Source organism: Chionomys nivalis, chromosome 14, assembly GCF_950005125.1.
Source record: "Chionomys nivalis chromosome 14, mChiNiv1.1, whole genome shotgun sequence".
Taxonomy (NCBI): Eukaryota; Metazoa; Chordata; class Mammalia; order Rodentia; family Cricetidae; genus Chionomys; species Chionomys nivalis.
The window spans coordinates 47,406,385-47,421,158 of NC_080099.1; the positions used below are offsets into that span (position 1 = coordinate 47,406,385).

At 43.8% G+C, this 14,774-nt stretch overlaps 1 protein-coding gene across 3 annotated transcripts in view; it reads right to left on the minus strand.

Annotated features, from left to right (window-relative positions):
- The window catches only part of Kdm3b (lysine demethylase 3B), a 62,286-nt gene extending 49,737 nt beyond the window's left edge, over positions 1 to 12,549 (minus strand). For all 3 annotated transcript variants that reach the window (XM_057789382.1, XM_057789383.1, XM_057789381.1), the window contains exons 1-2: positions 12,318 to 12,549; positions 953 to 1,120 (exon numbers count right to left, since the gene is read on the minus strand). In XM_057789382.1, coding sequence (XP_057645365.1) covers positions 953 to 1,120; positions 12,318 to 12,512 — 363 coding nt within the window. In that variant the 5' untranslated portion in view covers positions 12,513 to 12,549. The remainder of the gene's footprint in view (positions 1 to 952; positions 1,121 to 12,317) is intronic.
- Between the last annotated feature and the right edge of the window lie 2,225 nt (positions 12,550 to 14,774).

Genomic DNA, 14,774 nt, shown 5'->3' on the forward strand with positions numbered 1-14,774 from the left:
AGGGCAAGCCAGGCATGGTGGTGTATGCCTTTAATCCCAGAACCCAGGGACAGACACATCTGGATCTCGTGAGTGTGAGACCAGCCTGACATATACAGTAAGTTCCATTCAGGAATCAGCCAAAAAAAAAAAAAAAAAAAAAAAAAAATTAAAACTTATTTTAAGAGATAATAGTATACCAACAGATTGAATGTACCGTTTGGTTTACATTATTTATTTTGGGTTAGTCACAGAATAAACCAGTGGGCAGTGGTGGAGCATGTTTTTATCCAAGACTTGGGAGGCAGAGGCAGATGAATCTCTGTGAGTTTGAGGCCAGCCTAGTCTATAGAATGAGTTCCAGGACAGTCAGGGCTACACAATAAAACCCTGTCCTGAAAAATCAATCAATCAGTCAGTCAATCAATCAATCAATCAATCAATCAATCAAAATAAACTTTTCTTCGGAACATAGAGAAAAAGAACTGTTAATTTTTGCTTTGGTAACTTCAGAAGAAAAGTTTGTTAAAGACAAAGCATGTAGATATTTGCAATTTCTGAAGAGTTTATACTATGAAGTAAATATTTATAGGTCTAAGAGAAAAGGTCAAATTGCTCCTATCTAATAAAAGTGATTCATTTATTGGGCTACATGATATAGCTCAGTGGTAAGACACTTGCCTAGTATATAAGATTTGATACCTGACACCATAAATAAAAAGAAAATAGTACAACAGGGGAAAAAATATCAAAATGCTTGCCTAACGTGTATGGGTCTGGGTTTGATAACCAGCATGGTATAAACAGGGCTGGGTGGCACACACCTGTAATCCCAGCCCTGGAAGGTAGAAGTGGGAGGATAAGTTCAAAGTCTGCCAAGAAGCCAGTCTGGAGTATATAAACTTGTCTCCAACTTATTCCCCCCCCCAAAATAAATAAGCACAAATAAATAAAATAAATAAAAGCTACTTACTAGTGCTGGCCACTGCGCAACTGAGACACGAGTGCCCTGTAGAAGGACTGGGTCCTTCCGGGGTGCCCAAACAAGCGATCCTTCTAGCAGAAGTACTATTACTTCTTCAGCATGAACTTTAACCCAGGAGTGTTGCTTCCAGTTACAGCCGTCAAATTCTACAAAGATCTGCAAAGAGATATCAAAAACAATTGGAATGTCACATTTCGGGAGAAAACAATTTTCCTAGTTTTAAACAAAAGACTAAGAAAATTTCCATAAACTTACTTCTAAGGTCATTTTTATTGATATTTTCTGTTACTTAAAAGATTAAAAACAGGGCTGGAGAGATGGCTCAGTGTTAAGAGCTTTCTTTGCCTGCTCTTCCAAAGGTCCTGAGTTCAATTCCCAGCAACCACATGGTGGCTCACAACCATCTGTAATGAGATTTGGTGCCCTCTTCTGGCCTGCAAGGATACATGCAGGCAGGACACCATATACATAATAAATGAATTAAATCTTAAAAAACAAGATTAAAAAAAACAAATTTATTTAAGGTGTGGCACATGCATGTGGAGGTCAGAGGAAAACTTACAGGGGTCTGTTCTTTCCTTCCACTACATGGGTTCTGGGAATAGAACTCAGGCTTGGGGTTAAGTGTCTTTACCTGCTAACGCATCTCACTTTAATTTTTATTACCTTTATTTACTTATTTTGTGTGTATGTGCAATTGCCAGAGTATAAACATGGAGGACAACTTGGAACCACTTCTTTCCACAGTGTGGTCGCAGGGATTTTAACTCAGGCCAGCAGGCTTGGCAGCAAGAGTGTTTTATCAGCTGACCCAACTCACTGGTCCAAGGTTTCCTTTTTTTCTTCCCAGAGAAGGTCTCATGTATCCCATCCTGCCCTCAACTGGGATTACATGTATGTGCCATCACACCTGGTTTTATGCAGTACTAGGAATCCAGCTCAGCTCTGCATAGCAGGCAAGAAAAGGATGATAAATTAACAAAAAACTAGAAGTTGGGAGACGTTCAGTGGTTAAGAACACATACTTTTTTGCAGAGCCCAGATCCATTTTGTTTTCTAATTGGAAGGTTTTGGTTTTGTTTTTAAGATCTATTTTTACTTTTAAAAACATAAGCATGGCCTGGTGGTGATGGCGGCACACACCTTTAATCCCAGCACCCAGGAGGCAGAGAGAGGTGGATCTCTGAGTTTGAAGTCAGGCTCCAAAGCTACAAAGAAACCCTGTCTCGAAAAACCAAAACAAGCAAGCAAGCAAACAAACAAAATTAAAAAGTGTGATTCAGACGTGGTGTCCCACAACTTTAATCCCAGGAAGAGTCAAACTGATTTTTGAGTTTGAGGCCAGCCAGGGCTGTTGCACATAGAAACTGTGTCTGGAAAACAAAATGAAAATACAACAAAGGTGGGCTGGAGAGATGGCTCAGAGGTTAAGAGCACTGACTGTTCTTCCAGAGGTCCTGAGTTCAATTCCCAGCAACCACATGGTGGCTCACAGCCATCTACAATGAGATCTGGCGCCCTCTTCTGGCATGCAAGCATACATGGAAGGAATGTTGTATACATAATAAATAAATCTTTAAATAAAAAAAAAAAGAAAGAAAATACAACAAAGGGTAGGGATGTGTGTGTTATGTGTGTGCATGCAGAGGTCTAAGAAGCCAGAAATGTCAGATTCCCCTGGAGCTGGAGTTATAGTCAGTTGTGAGCTAGCCAACATGGGTGCTGAGAATTGAACTTAGATTCTCTGCAAGAGCAGTAAGTGTTCTTAACCACTGAACCATCTCTTCATCTCTGTTGTTTGTTTGTTTTAGTTTTTTTCCTTTTAAAAAAAAGATTTCTGGGATGGAGACATGGTTCAACAGTTAAGACCATTGGCTGCTCTTCCAGAGGACTGGGTTCAATTCCTAGAACCCACATGGCAGCTCACAACTATCTGTAACTCCAGTTCCAGAGGAATCTGATGTCCTCATACAGACATACATGCAAGTGTGCTGTGTGATTAACTTTGATAACATGCCCCATGAGTGCAGATGCCTATGTAGTCCAGAAAAGACATCAGATACCCTGGAGCTGGAGTTACAGGTGGCTGTGAGCTGCGTGAGGTGGGTGCTGGGAATTGAACTTAGGGCCTCTACGAGAGCAACCAATACAGGCTCTTAACCACGGAGCCATCTCTGAGACAGGGTTCTCTGTGTAGCTCTAGCTGTCCCAGAACTTGCTCTGTAGACCAGCCTGGTCTTTAACTTAGGAGCCATGTTCAGCCATGAGCCTGTACATCCACTGCAGTTCACTGAGAATGATGCTTCTCTGATTAAGGCTGAGAGGAGCATCTATACATGGGCATAAAACGTGATTTTTATCAGATGCTTTTTTCTTCAATGAATGTATCATTTATTATATAGGTAATTAATTTTAAAGGGAAAAATTAACTTTGGATTAGGCTTAAAAGATAAACTATGGAGTAGAGAAACTAAGACCATTCACAAAGAAATAAAATTAAAAAACAAAAAAACCAGTAAGAGTACATGAATGTGAACTCTATTTGAGATATTAGAGGTGAGAGTAACAGGATATTGTGATGACTGTCGGGGAGTAAAGGAAATAAAGGTTCATTAATAAGATTCTTGATTTTTAATTTCCCTTCCTATTTCAAAATGTGAATTATGTGCAATTTTACAAAACTGTAGAATAAAGTGATGAAGCATGATGATGTGCTGCTGTTTTCAAGTAAATAACCATTTCCTCTTTATAGTTTATTTTCCAAGCAATATCTTTCCAATATCTATTCCACCTAAGACTGAGTATACTGAATGGTAGTTGGATTAACAGTGATAGTCTGAATAAAAATTCAAATATGTACAGCATTTTGAGGAGCTATAAGATCAATGTTACGTAGGGACTTGTATCCCAACTCCCCCATGGTTCTACTTTAGTCTCTTTGAGCCTGACTTCCTTTGTCTATAAATAGAAACAATAAGGGCCTCAGAGGGTTGCCTGGAGCATTCATTCCCTAAGCAAGCTTGGAATACTTATTGGTCATGGTATAAACTGATAGAACCTTTAAAAGAGAATTGTTGCTGGACTGTGGTAGCGCGCACCTTTAATCCCAGCACTCTGGAGGCAGAGGCAGGCGGATCTCTGTGAGTTTGAGTTCAGCCTGGTCTACAGAGTGAGTTACAGGCAGCCAGTTACACAGAGAAACCCTGTCTCGAAATAACATCATGTCACCTAGGCTAGTCAAAACAAAACAAAACATTTGCCAAACAAAGGTGGCAAACGTTTAATCCTAGCATTTGGGAGGCAGTCAGACAGATCTGAGTTCAAGGCCAGCCTGGTCTACAGAGTAAGTTCTAGGACAGTCAGGGCTACACAGAGAAACCTTATTCTGAAAACCAAGCCAAACAAACAACAATTTAAGAGCCAGGTGGTGGTGGTGCACGCCTTTAATCCCAGCACTCGGGAGGCAGAGGCAGGCGGTTCTCTGTGAGTTCGAGACCAGCCTGGTCTACAAGTGCTAGTTCCAGGACAGGCTCCAAAACCACAGAGAAACCCTGTCTCGAAAAACCAAAAAAAAAAAGAAAAGAAAAAAAAAAAAAAAAGAACTTTCAGCCTGTCAAGGCTACAAACTGAGCTTTCCTCTCAAAAAAAGAAGAAAAATTTTCAGCTCATATTGGTACATACCTATAAGCCCAACAATCAGGAAGCTAAGGTGGGTAGATCATTCAGGGTTCACCTGGGCTGTCTTGAGAAAGAAATGGGAATAATACATTGGAAGATAGAAAGCACTAGCGAATTAGAGGACCACAAACTGAGGGTTGCTTGCTATAAATATCTCTGGGCTAAATCTAATTTTCCTTGTCTAATTCTTCACATGGCAAAATTCCTTCTTACCTTGAGCAGGTGAGAGGATTTTCATCTCTACAGGTATATGCACCATTGTAAATTAATAACCTTGCATATGGATTTTCAAATCAATCTCCAGAGAATTTGGTTAGTAAGTCAGTCCCCTAGAGCCCCATTAACTACAAAGTCACTAAAAATATGGAGCTTATACCCTCTTGTAAAACTAAGAGGCCACACCACTTGAGTCACTACTAAACAATCAGGCAGGTTTCACTCATCTGGAGAACAAGAATAAAAGACACTTTAGCAGTGGACATGATGGGTTTGGAGGGCTTAAAAACCACCAACCTATGGAAGACAGTGGAAAACAGGAGTAACAGGTGTTAAGTGTCCCTCAGGCCTTCTGGCAAGAAAACCTACAGGCACACACCCACCACAGCTGTTGTTAAAAAACACCAAGAGAGTGTTTCTTATCTTCTACACTGGGTCTGTTTGTGAAGGGAGACTAAATCAACCAGAACAAGCTAGTAGAACATACAAGTGCTTACAAGCTCTTGGCAGATGAGGAGTTGGTGATGCGAATCCCTGGTAAACGAAGGAACAATTAAGAGGAGCCATCTAGCTTGAAGTGGCAGCACACACACCTGCAGCACCAGGCCAGGCCAGTTCCAGACCAGCCAAGGACACTTAGCAATGCTCTGCTATAAATACAAAAGTAAAACCTAGCCAGGCCTGGGGCGCACACACTGGGGAGTAAGGGGGAGGGAGAAGCAGGTCAGTTCCAGGCCAGCCAAGACAACATAGTTGAGACCCTGTCTCAAAAAACAAACAAACCAAAACTACAACAAAACCCCAACCGCAAAGCAAACCAAACAAACGCAGAAGGAGAGCTCTGATGCTGTAGTGGAGGAAGGTGAAATAAGTGCTGTGTAGTGTGATGTGAGGGGACAATGGGCTGCAAAGACAGGCCCTTCAAACTGGGCAGCAGAGCAACTGGGGAGCTAAGGCAAGGGCGTCTCAAATTCCAGGCTACCCTGGGCTACAAAGTAATATCCTTACTAATTATTTGTCTTAGCTGGCCTATACACTGTATAGCTCACACTGGCCTCAAATTCTTCCTTCTTAGGCCTCTGTTGGGATTAAAGCCATTCACAACCCAGGCAAAATAAATGTCTTTTAAAAATGAACAGAAGCCAAGAGTGTTGGTGCTTTCTTTTAATCCCAGAACTCAGAGGCAGGTGAATCTCTGGAGTCTAGGCCAGCTTGTACACATCAAGTTCCGGGTCTACATACTGAGACTGTCTCAAAAAAAAAAAGGGGGGGAGGGGGCTGAAGCCTGGTGATGGTGGTGCACGCCTTTAATCCCATTACTCAGGAGGCAGAGGCAGGCGGATCTCTGCGAGTTTGAGGCCAGCCCGATCTATAGAGTGAGTGCATTCCAGGACAGTCAGCTAGGAAGGACTGTGTCACAGAGAAACCCTGTCTCAAAAACCCAACCCCCACCCAAAAAAGTGGGTCTGGAGTCAAGATGATAGGTGTTCTTAGCATCCAATTAAACACTATATGTTCTTATCAAATGAGCAGAACCTCGTTGCTATTTAAAGCTACTCTCCAAAATGCTAGGAATTATAGGCTTGCATCACCATGCCCAGTTTATCTACAACTCTCTAAGCAGGTGTGGCGGCTCAAAACATAGACTGTTTCAAAACAACACACCTCTCTAAACATGCACTGATCCACAAAATATATTTTATTTACTTTACATGCATTCAACACACATTAACATAAAAAATAAGTCAACAAATCTTTAAAGTGACAAAATGGAGAGAAGGGGAACATGACTGGGGGTAGGGAAGTACAGGGTAGCGGCAGGGATGTAGCGGCACGGTAGAATACTATTACTCAGGCAGGGGGTTGACCTCCAGCATCAAATCACAGACTCCATCATAATCAGGGCTGACAAGTCTAGAAGTAGGTAGAAAGTAAGAATAGTTTCTACACAGGAAAAATGGTACTGGCATGGACCTGATGATAATGACATCATCTAGAAACAAAATGAGAAAGTAGGCATTTTACGGTTCACCTTCCCTACTATGACACAAAGAGAAAAGGCTGGTGTAGAAATAACAGGCAGATTGGTGTGGTAGTCCATGCCTCTAATTCTAGTACTCCAGAGGAAGAGGCTAACGCAAGTGGGTCTGTGAGTTTGAAGCCAGCCTTGCCTACACAGTAGTTCCAGACCAGCCAGTGATATAGAGACCCTGCATGAAAAAAACTTGGAGTGTCGACGGGGAGAGAATAGATACACTTTCATTCCTCACAGACTTCCAGATAAAAATCATATGGTACCAGCCAGAACAATGCTATAATTATTATCTCAAATCACAACAAAGAGAATATTTTATTCTTATACTTTGAAACAGAAATAAAAGATTAAAAGTTAAAACATTAAGGCAGATACCCTTTAATCCTTCTTGAGAGTCTGGAATGCTGAAACAGCTGTGATAGCCCAAACAACCCAATGCAACACTTACAGCACCATTTAATTCTACCATACTGCAGCAACAACAAAAGCTTTCGTCATAAAATTGGCAGTGCCACAATTGAGAAAAGAAAGGACAGATCAGATCGCCTATTTTATTATATTCAATGAAAAAAATACCAGATGAATGGGAGGTCCAAAGATTAAAGCAAGCCAGGAGTGGCGGAAGTGCCTTTAGTACTTGAGTTCACCAGCCTGGTCTACATAATGAGTTCCAAGCACACAGGGAGTCATACATAGTAGGAATATCACAAAAAGAAAAAAGGACTAAAATAAAAATACAAAGAATTATTTATAGCCTAGTGGTGGTGGCACACGCCTTTAATCCTAGCCCTAGGGAGGCAGAAGCAGGCGCATCTCCGAATTTAAGGTCAGCCTTATCTACAAAGTGAGTTCCAGGACAGTCAAGGCTACACAGAGAAATCCTGTCCCATAAAACAAAAACAAACAAAAGAGTAATGATTACAATATACTAGAGAGGTAATACAAGTTAATAACCAGCCCAAAAGTAGTGGCGCACACCTTTAATCCCAGCACTTGGGACCAGAGGCAGTTGGATCTCAATGAGTTTGAGGCCAGCCTGGTCTACAAAGCCAGTTCCAGGACAGTCAGAGCTGTAACAAAGACACCCTGTCTCAAAAAGTTAATAACTGAATAAAGAACTCAGAATAAAAACATAATTAACTAATTTCTCAAGTGATCAAAAGATGCATAATTAGGATGGGAGAGGAGGAAATACATCCAGAAAGTAGTTATGAAAATGTTAGATACTTTCTCATTGTCAATAGTAAAATACTGATGACATTATTTGACAATAAAGATGAAGGAAAACAAGAACTATAGCACTGTTTGTAGGAGTATGAAACATTTTAATGAGTGGGAAATAACCATGTATTACCTAATGAACTAAAAGTGCACATATCTCAACAATCTCACTCTTGGATGCCTAAAACACAACAGTGAAACCTGGATCACAAAACACAAATGTACCAAAGACAAATTAATATATTTAGTGTCCCTCCAAAAAAGTTTAAAATAAGCCGGGCGGTGGTGGCGCACGCCTTTAATCCCAGCACTCGGGAGGCAGAGGCAAGCGGATCTCTGTGAGTTCGAGACCAGCCTGGTCTACAGAGCTAGTTCCAGGACAGGCTCCAAAGCCACAGAGAAACCCTGTCTCGAAAAAACCAAAAAAAAAAAAAAAAAAAAAAAAAAAAAAAAAGTTTAAAATAAAGTGGATGTCCACCAAGAGAAAAAAATTGATTACTAGATCATGGCACACTCATTCTATAAAATATGAAGGGGTTATAAACATGATGAAAATTTGGGCCGGGCGGTGGTGGCGCACGCCTTTAATCCCAGCACTTGGGAGGCAGAGGCAGGCGGATCTCTGTGAGTTCGAGACCAGCCTGGTCTACAAGAGCTAGTTCCAGGACAGGCTCCAAAACCACAGAGAAACCCTGTCTCGAAAAAAACCAAAAAAAAAAAAAAAAAAAAAGAAAATTTGGGAGTGGTACAGTACCCACCTAGCATGTATAAGGCCCCTGGAAGGGCTGAGGAGAGCTGGGAAGTGTTTACAACATAGATAGCTACTGATGTCTGCGGTATATATATACATCAATTAAAATAAGAAAGCAGGGCTGGAGAGATGGCTTAGTGGTTAGGACCACTGGCCTGGCTGCTGGTGCAGAGGACCCAGACTCTGCTCCCAGTACTCACAGTCATCTGTACAGTTCCAGAGGATTAAACACCCTCTTCGGATCTTCTCAGGCACCAGGCATGCACATGATGCACATGCATACGTGCAGGCAAAACACTCATACACCGAAAATAAGTTTATTTAAAAAGAGCCAGTAGCAGATATTGTGTAGTAAAATAGCATTTGTTCAAAAAAAAAAAAAAAAAAAAAAAAAAGGCAATCCTTTGTAGAGAATTGAAAGGATTTTACAGGTATGTAGTACCCACCACTATGCCCAGTTTCTGCAGTGTGGAAATTAAACCTAGGCCCTTATGCTTGCTGGGCAAATATTACTGACTGTGCTCCAACCCTATCCTTCTTTTCATTTTTTTTGTATGTACAGTATTTTTTTGAAGGAAAAATAATCATATTCTTCCTTGGTAAGCTGGAGCCACAGAAGTCAAGACTGCTGTGCTCTCACGTCTATAGCTTTGTTTGACATTCTGTAAACAGATGTACTTTTATAGTTAAAAGGAATATCCACGGTATTTTTGTCTGTTTATCTATACATGTAATGGTCTCAAGGACTCTGGAACATACATGGACAAATAATGATTTTGGAAATCAAAGTGAACAACTACATTATGAAATAATATAAACGCAAAATCCACTAATCTTGCAACATATTTTTAAAAAACACACAAAAGACCTATTTTGAACGAAAAGCCACTATTCCAGGAGAAACAGAGGGGAAAATTGGGTTTGTATCTGGATAAAAAATCAGCAGCTGCTTGTCAAAGGAAGTTTGATGGTGAACACAACCACTCTTAAAACACTCACCAACAAATTTCCCAAGGAATGGAGTAGAGGTTTTCATTTTTTTCCCCCACACATCATATCTTAAGGCAGGATATGGCATTGGTAATGAAAGAAAAAAGGTTCATTAAATGTATCACCAGTATACTCAAGTATTTCTGGGTCAAAAAGTATTTAGAAAGAGGGTATTAATGGAGCCTAAAATTGAGAAATGTGTTTTCAATCAGTTCAGAAACTATTCATCCAACCCTTAATTACTCATTCTTAACAGGGGGCGCCCTGCTATGCATTACTCAAAACCAAGCACGCCTGAAAACCTCTTAAACATAACTGAAAGAAAATCTGCCCAATCACAGGCCAGTTGCTGGCAAACTCCACCCTTGAGTACAGGAAGAACACTTTTGATTGGAAGATAGTTGTGTTTACTACAATGAGTGGTGCAAATTGGAAAGGTCCACATGCCCAGAGTCCAAAGACATTCTCGTCAATGAAAAAGGAAAACAAACGGCAAATACACATTTATTTCTCACTAGTCACCGTCTTCAACAAAACCTCAAGGTAACAGCAATTCTAGAACAGTACGGCAACAAGGTTAAAAAAAAAAAAAATCTAAAAGGCCCAGAGTTTTGTTTTGACTGTTTTCTCATATGTTCCCGGATAAAAGTGTAAGACAAGCACAAATCTATTCACCAAGTCCAAAGTTACCTTTGCTTCTATGTTCACATTGCGCCATAGACGTTCAACACAGTTGTAAGAACACCTTGCTTTTTTTCAAGAATCACTGCAAGTGTTTAGTTGGTTGGGAAACCCACTTACACTGGCCAAGTGGTAAAACTAAGTATTTAGCCCTAGTAGGTGTCCAGCACTCAGTGCACTCTGCAATCACGGAGATCAACAAACAACAGAGCGACTGGGTAGCCATTTCAGGTGCAGAGCTCACGAGCTCAATTCATTTGACGGAGAGAACGGGAAACAACTATTCAAAGAACTGGGCAGTAAAATCCCAATGAAATGGCAATGCCTCAGGTCAGAGTATGCGCATATGGGTAGAGCTCAAAAATGCTTTGCTTGGGGGAGGGGAGGGGATTAGTGAATGAGAAAAACCATCGCGATCGAACCCTACCCATCTTTCGTAGAAAGGGCAGAGGAATTTAGGATCAAATCCCCATCTTATTGTCGTGGTATCTTTTTACAAATTCACTCCGCTGGAGCTTCATCAATACCCTAACAAACCTCCTTTATACATCCCAGAGAATGATCAAAGCAAGTGAACAGAACCAGGAGCGGTAAAGCTTGAGCCAGAAACAAGCCAAACAAAAAACAAAAAAACAAAAACCCAAAGGTTGCTTATCAACTAGAAAGTCCAACACTTGATCCCTAGGATGCAAAACCAGCAGCAGATACATTAATCCTAAATCTCACAAAATATGTTCCTGTTTGGTGAATGAAATGTCTGCGGTATCAAGCCCATCAAGAATATTCACTTTCTGTTTACTGATCAATAGATCATTCCAAATACCCTTCCCGCCCATTTCTCACCAGAGAGGCTAGCTAGGGCCGCTATCAGAATGAGGAACTGAAGCTTGACAAAACTCAAAGGTAGTATTTTGCCGCCACATTAGCAAAAATAAAAGCTCACGGTCTCGAACGCTACTTAACTATGTACAGAACAACTTTCACGGTAAAATATAACGAGGCAAGCGGCCAAACCCTAATACAAAGTTTCAAAGCAAAACCTCTCAAGGTTAGGGGAGTAACCGAGTTAGAAGCAAAAGCACCACTCGACAGCCTCATTCGGCTACCAGCACAGACCTCAAACTTATCAAAAGGCTCAAACAGCAGCTCCTGACACCCAGAAGCGCCAAAAGAAGGGCGTTCGAAATCAGACCACAGAACTGGCCTTTCTGGGGACCGCCAGGCCGAGCCCAGCTCAAACAAGGAGGAAGTAAGTGCCAGATTTAAAAAAAAAAAAAAAAAAAAGCCCCAAGCAGCTCCAACTGCAGCCTCTGAGCCTCCTGCAGCTACCCACATTCCGGCCGCGCTCAGGGCTGCGGGAGGAAGGGAACCCGGTGCGAGTCCCCCGAGACGGCCTGGGGACTCCAGGTCCGCGTCTTCTAGATAAATTTTGCGGGGCCCGGGGACCCAGGGTTCGAGAGCCTGCTCTGAGGGCGTGGGGGGGGTGCGCAGAGCAGGGTCGCCCAGGAGGCGGGGCCTGCCGGCTAGAAGCAGCAGCACCAGCTTCCTCGCACCCCGGCCGCCCCCCAGGAGAAACTGGGGCGCGCACCCCGACGCGGAAGCCACGCCGGCCAGAGCCCGAGTGCCCAGGCGCCGAGGTGCCGGCGGGGGGCGCTCAGGAGAGCCGGGGGCGCGGAACTGGGTCACCCCCGCCTCGCCACCCCCCTCACAAAGGCCCCCGGGGAGGCCGCCCACAGGCCCCACAGCCCCGGCCTCGCGTGCCCGCCTCGGCCGCCACTCACCGCTAGGTCCTGGGGCACCGCCCCGCTCATGGCCCGCACCGTGCCGGCTCGCCAGGCCCGAGTGCGCAGCGCAGGCCCAGGATCTCCGCTCACTGCCGCCGCCGCCGTGGGGGCCGAGGCCGAAGCTGAGGCCGCAGGGTCCGAGAACAGAAGCAACAGCCGCTTGCCCACCGGGGAGGCCGCCGCGTCCGCCATCGCCAGGGACGGCCGGACCCGCGCTCCCGCCCGCCGCCTCCCACCACCTCCGCCGCCAAGCGCCCGATCCACCCGCAAGGCCTCCCTCCGCACCACCCGCGGCCGCCGCTCCCCCCCACCCCCCCAACAGCCACCACCAACCACCGGCGCCGCGCAGCGCCCCCCGTGGCCGGGAGCGGAGGCACAGCCAGGGCCGCGCACAGCGCCCCCAGCGCTCTGGAGCCGGGCAGCAGCTGTCAGCCCCTCGCAGCGCTCCGCCCCAACCTCCCCAGGGCCTGCAGTGCCTCCTGCGGTCGGGAGGGGAATTGCAAGTTTGGCTGGGGGGCGGAGAGGTGGGCGGGTCCTTTATCCCCTTCCCCCACCAGTAGCACCATCACTAGTTCCAGTCTTACTCCAGTCCAGGTGGTCACGTGTGGAGGAGTTTACGCCCTCTCCCCTCAGACAACACCAAAGACTTTTCAAGAGGGTGGGGGAGATGAGGGAAGGTACCTAGAACCTGGCTATTTTGAGTTAACCCCAATAACCAACCCATTGATCTCCTATCCTAAAACGAGTTACTCCCTATTACCTGTTGGGAAATATCCGCTCCATTGATCCATGTGGGACACTACCATCCTTCTCATTGGCCCACAGGAGTTCAGTACTTGATAGATTCCTTTCCCATTGGCCAATGCGTAACATCCATTGGGTGTGATTTTGATCTCCATTGGCTAAAGACGAATGTACCTTCTTAGTGTTCTGTCTTAAACCCACAGAGGTTCTTTCCTTTTCTAATTGGCCAATATTTTTTTTTTTGAAGCTTTATTTTAGCCAGGTACGGCGGTAGCACATGCTCTTAACTTCAGCACTCTGGAAGCAGAGGCAGGCAGATCTCAGAGTTGGAGGTCTATCTAGGGAGATTTAGCCCAGCCAGAGTGATGTAGTGAGAACCTACCTTAAAACAAACAAACAGGGGGCTGGAGAGATGGCTCAGTGGTTAAGAGCATTGCCTGCTCTTCCAAAGGTCCTGAGTTCAATTCCCAGCAACCACATGGTGGCTCACAACCATCTGTAAAGAGGTCTGGCGCCCTCTTCTGGCCTGCAGGCATACACGCAGACAGAATATTGTATACATAATAAATAAATAAATATTTAAAAAAAAACAAACAAACAAACAGACCCTTTATGGTGGTACAAGCAAGCCTCTAATCCCAGCCCTCAGGAGGCAATGGTAGGCAAATCTGTGTGAGTTCGAGGTTAGCCTGGTCTACAAGAGCTAGTTCCAGGACAACTAGAGAAAATGTCTTAAAAAACCAAAACCAAACCCTTTTTTTTTTATTTATTATTTATTATGTATACAATAGTCTATCTGTGTGTATGCCGAAGGCCAGAAGAGGGCACCAGACCTCATTACAGATGGTTGTGAGCCACCATGTGGTTGCTGGGAATTGAACTCAGGACCTTTGGAAGAGCAGGCAATGCTCTTAACCACTGAGCCATCTCTCCAGCCCCCAAACCAAACCCTTTTATTTGTATGTTAAGTGTCTTAAGTATTTTGCCTCTGTGTATGTGTGTGTTTGTGTGTATGCGCACCACTGTGGAGGCCACAAGAGGGTGCTAGATCCATGGAACTGGATTACAAAACAGTTGTCATGTGGGTGTTGGGAATTGAACCCAGGTCTTAAGACTAGGGAACAGCAAGTGCACTTAACTACCAAGGCACCTCTCTAGCCCCAGTCTGTCAACTTGTAGAGAAATGGGAGAGACCACCTAATGTGGTGGCATTTCATTTTGCCATGGATGTCATAGGATTGCAAGCAAAGAAAGTTCCGTAGTATCTATTAGAACTATTTCAGGTATGAGCTATCCCTCAATCTCAGTTAGAAAAGGTGGTACAGAGGGAGGATGTTGAGATTTTGGCTAGACTAATCCACAATATGCAATGGAGAGCCTCCAACATTTGTTGGTGATGTTAGACTACCTTGTTTCTAACTCTCTCTTGAATAAGCAGACTAAGTCTGTACAAACCAGAAAGAGTCTAGTCCTAAACCATGACTGTTGCTATAAAAGAGGCTAGTTCTTCCATTCATCTGCCCGAAGCAGATGTGGCTACCTCGTTATCTCCTTTTCCATAACCCTGTCTGTACCTTTGACCTATTTTTTTTAAAGCAAATATTGGGATGGGAGATACCAACTACCAGCTTCATAAAGTACAAAATATCTAGGGAACTCTTTCTAGTGCCACGCTGTGGAGCACGAAGGGAACAAAAGTTTCTTCCCAAC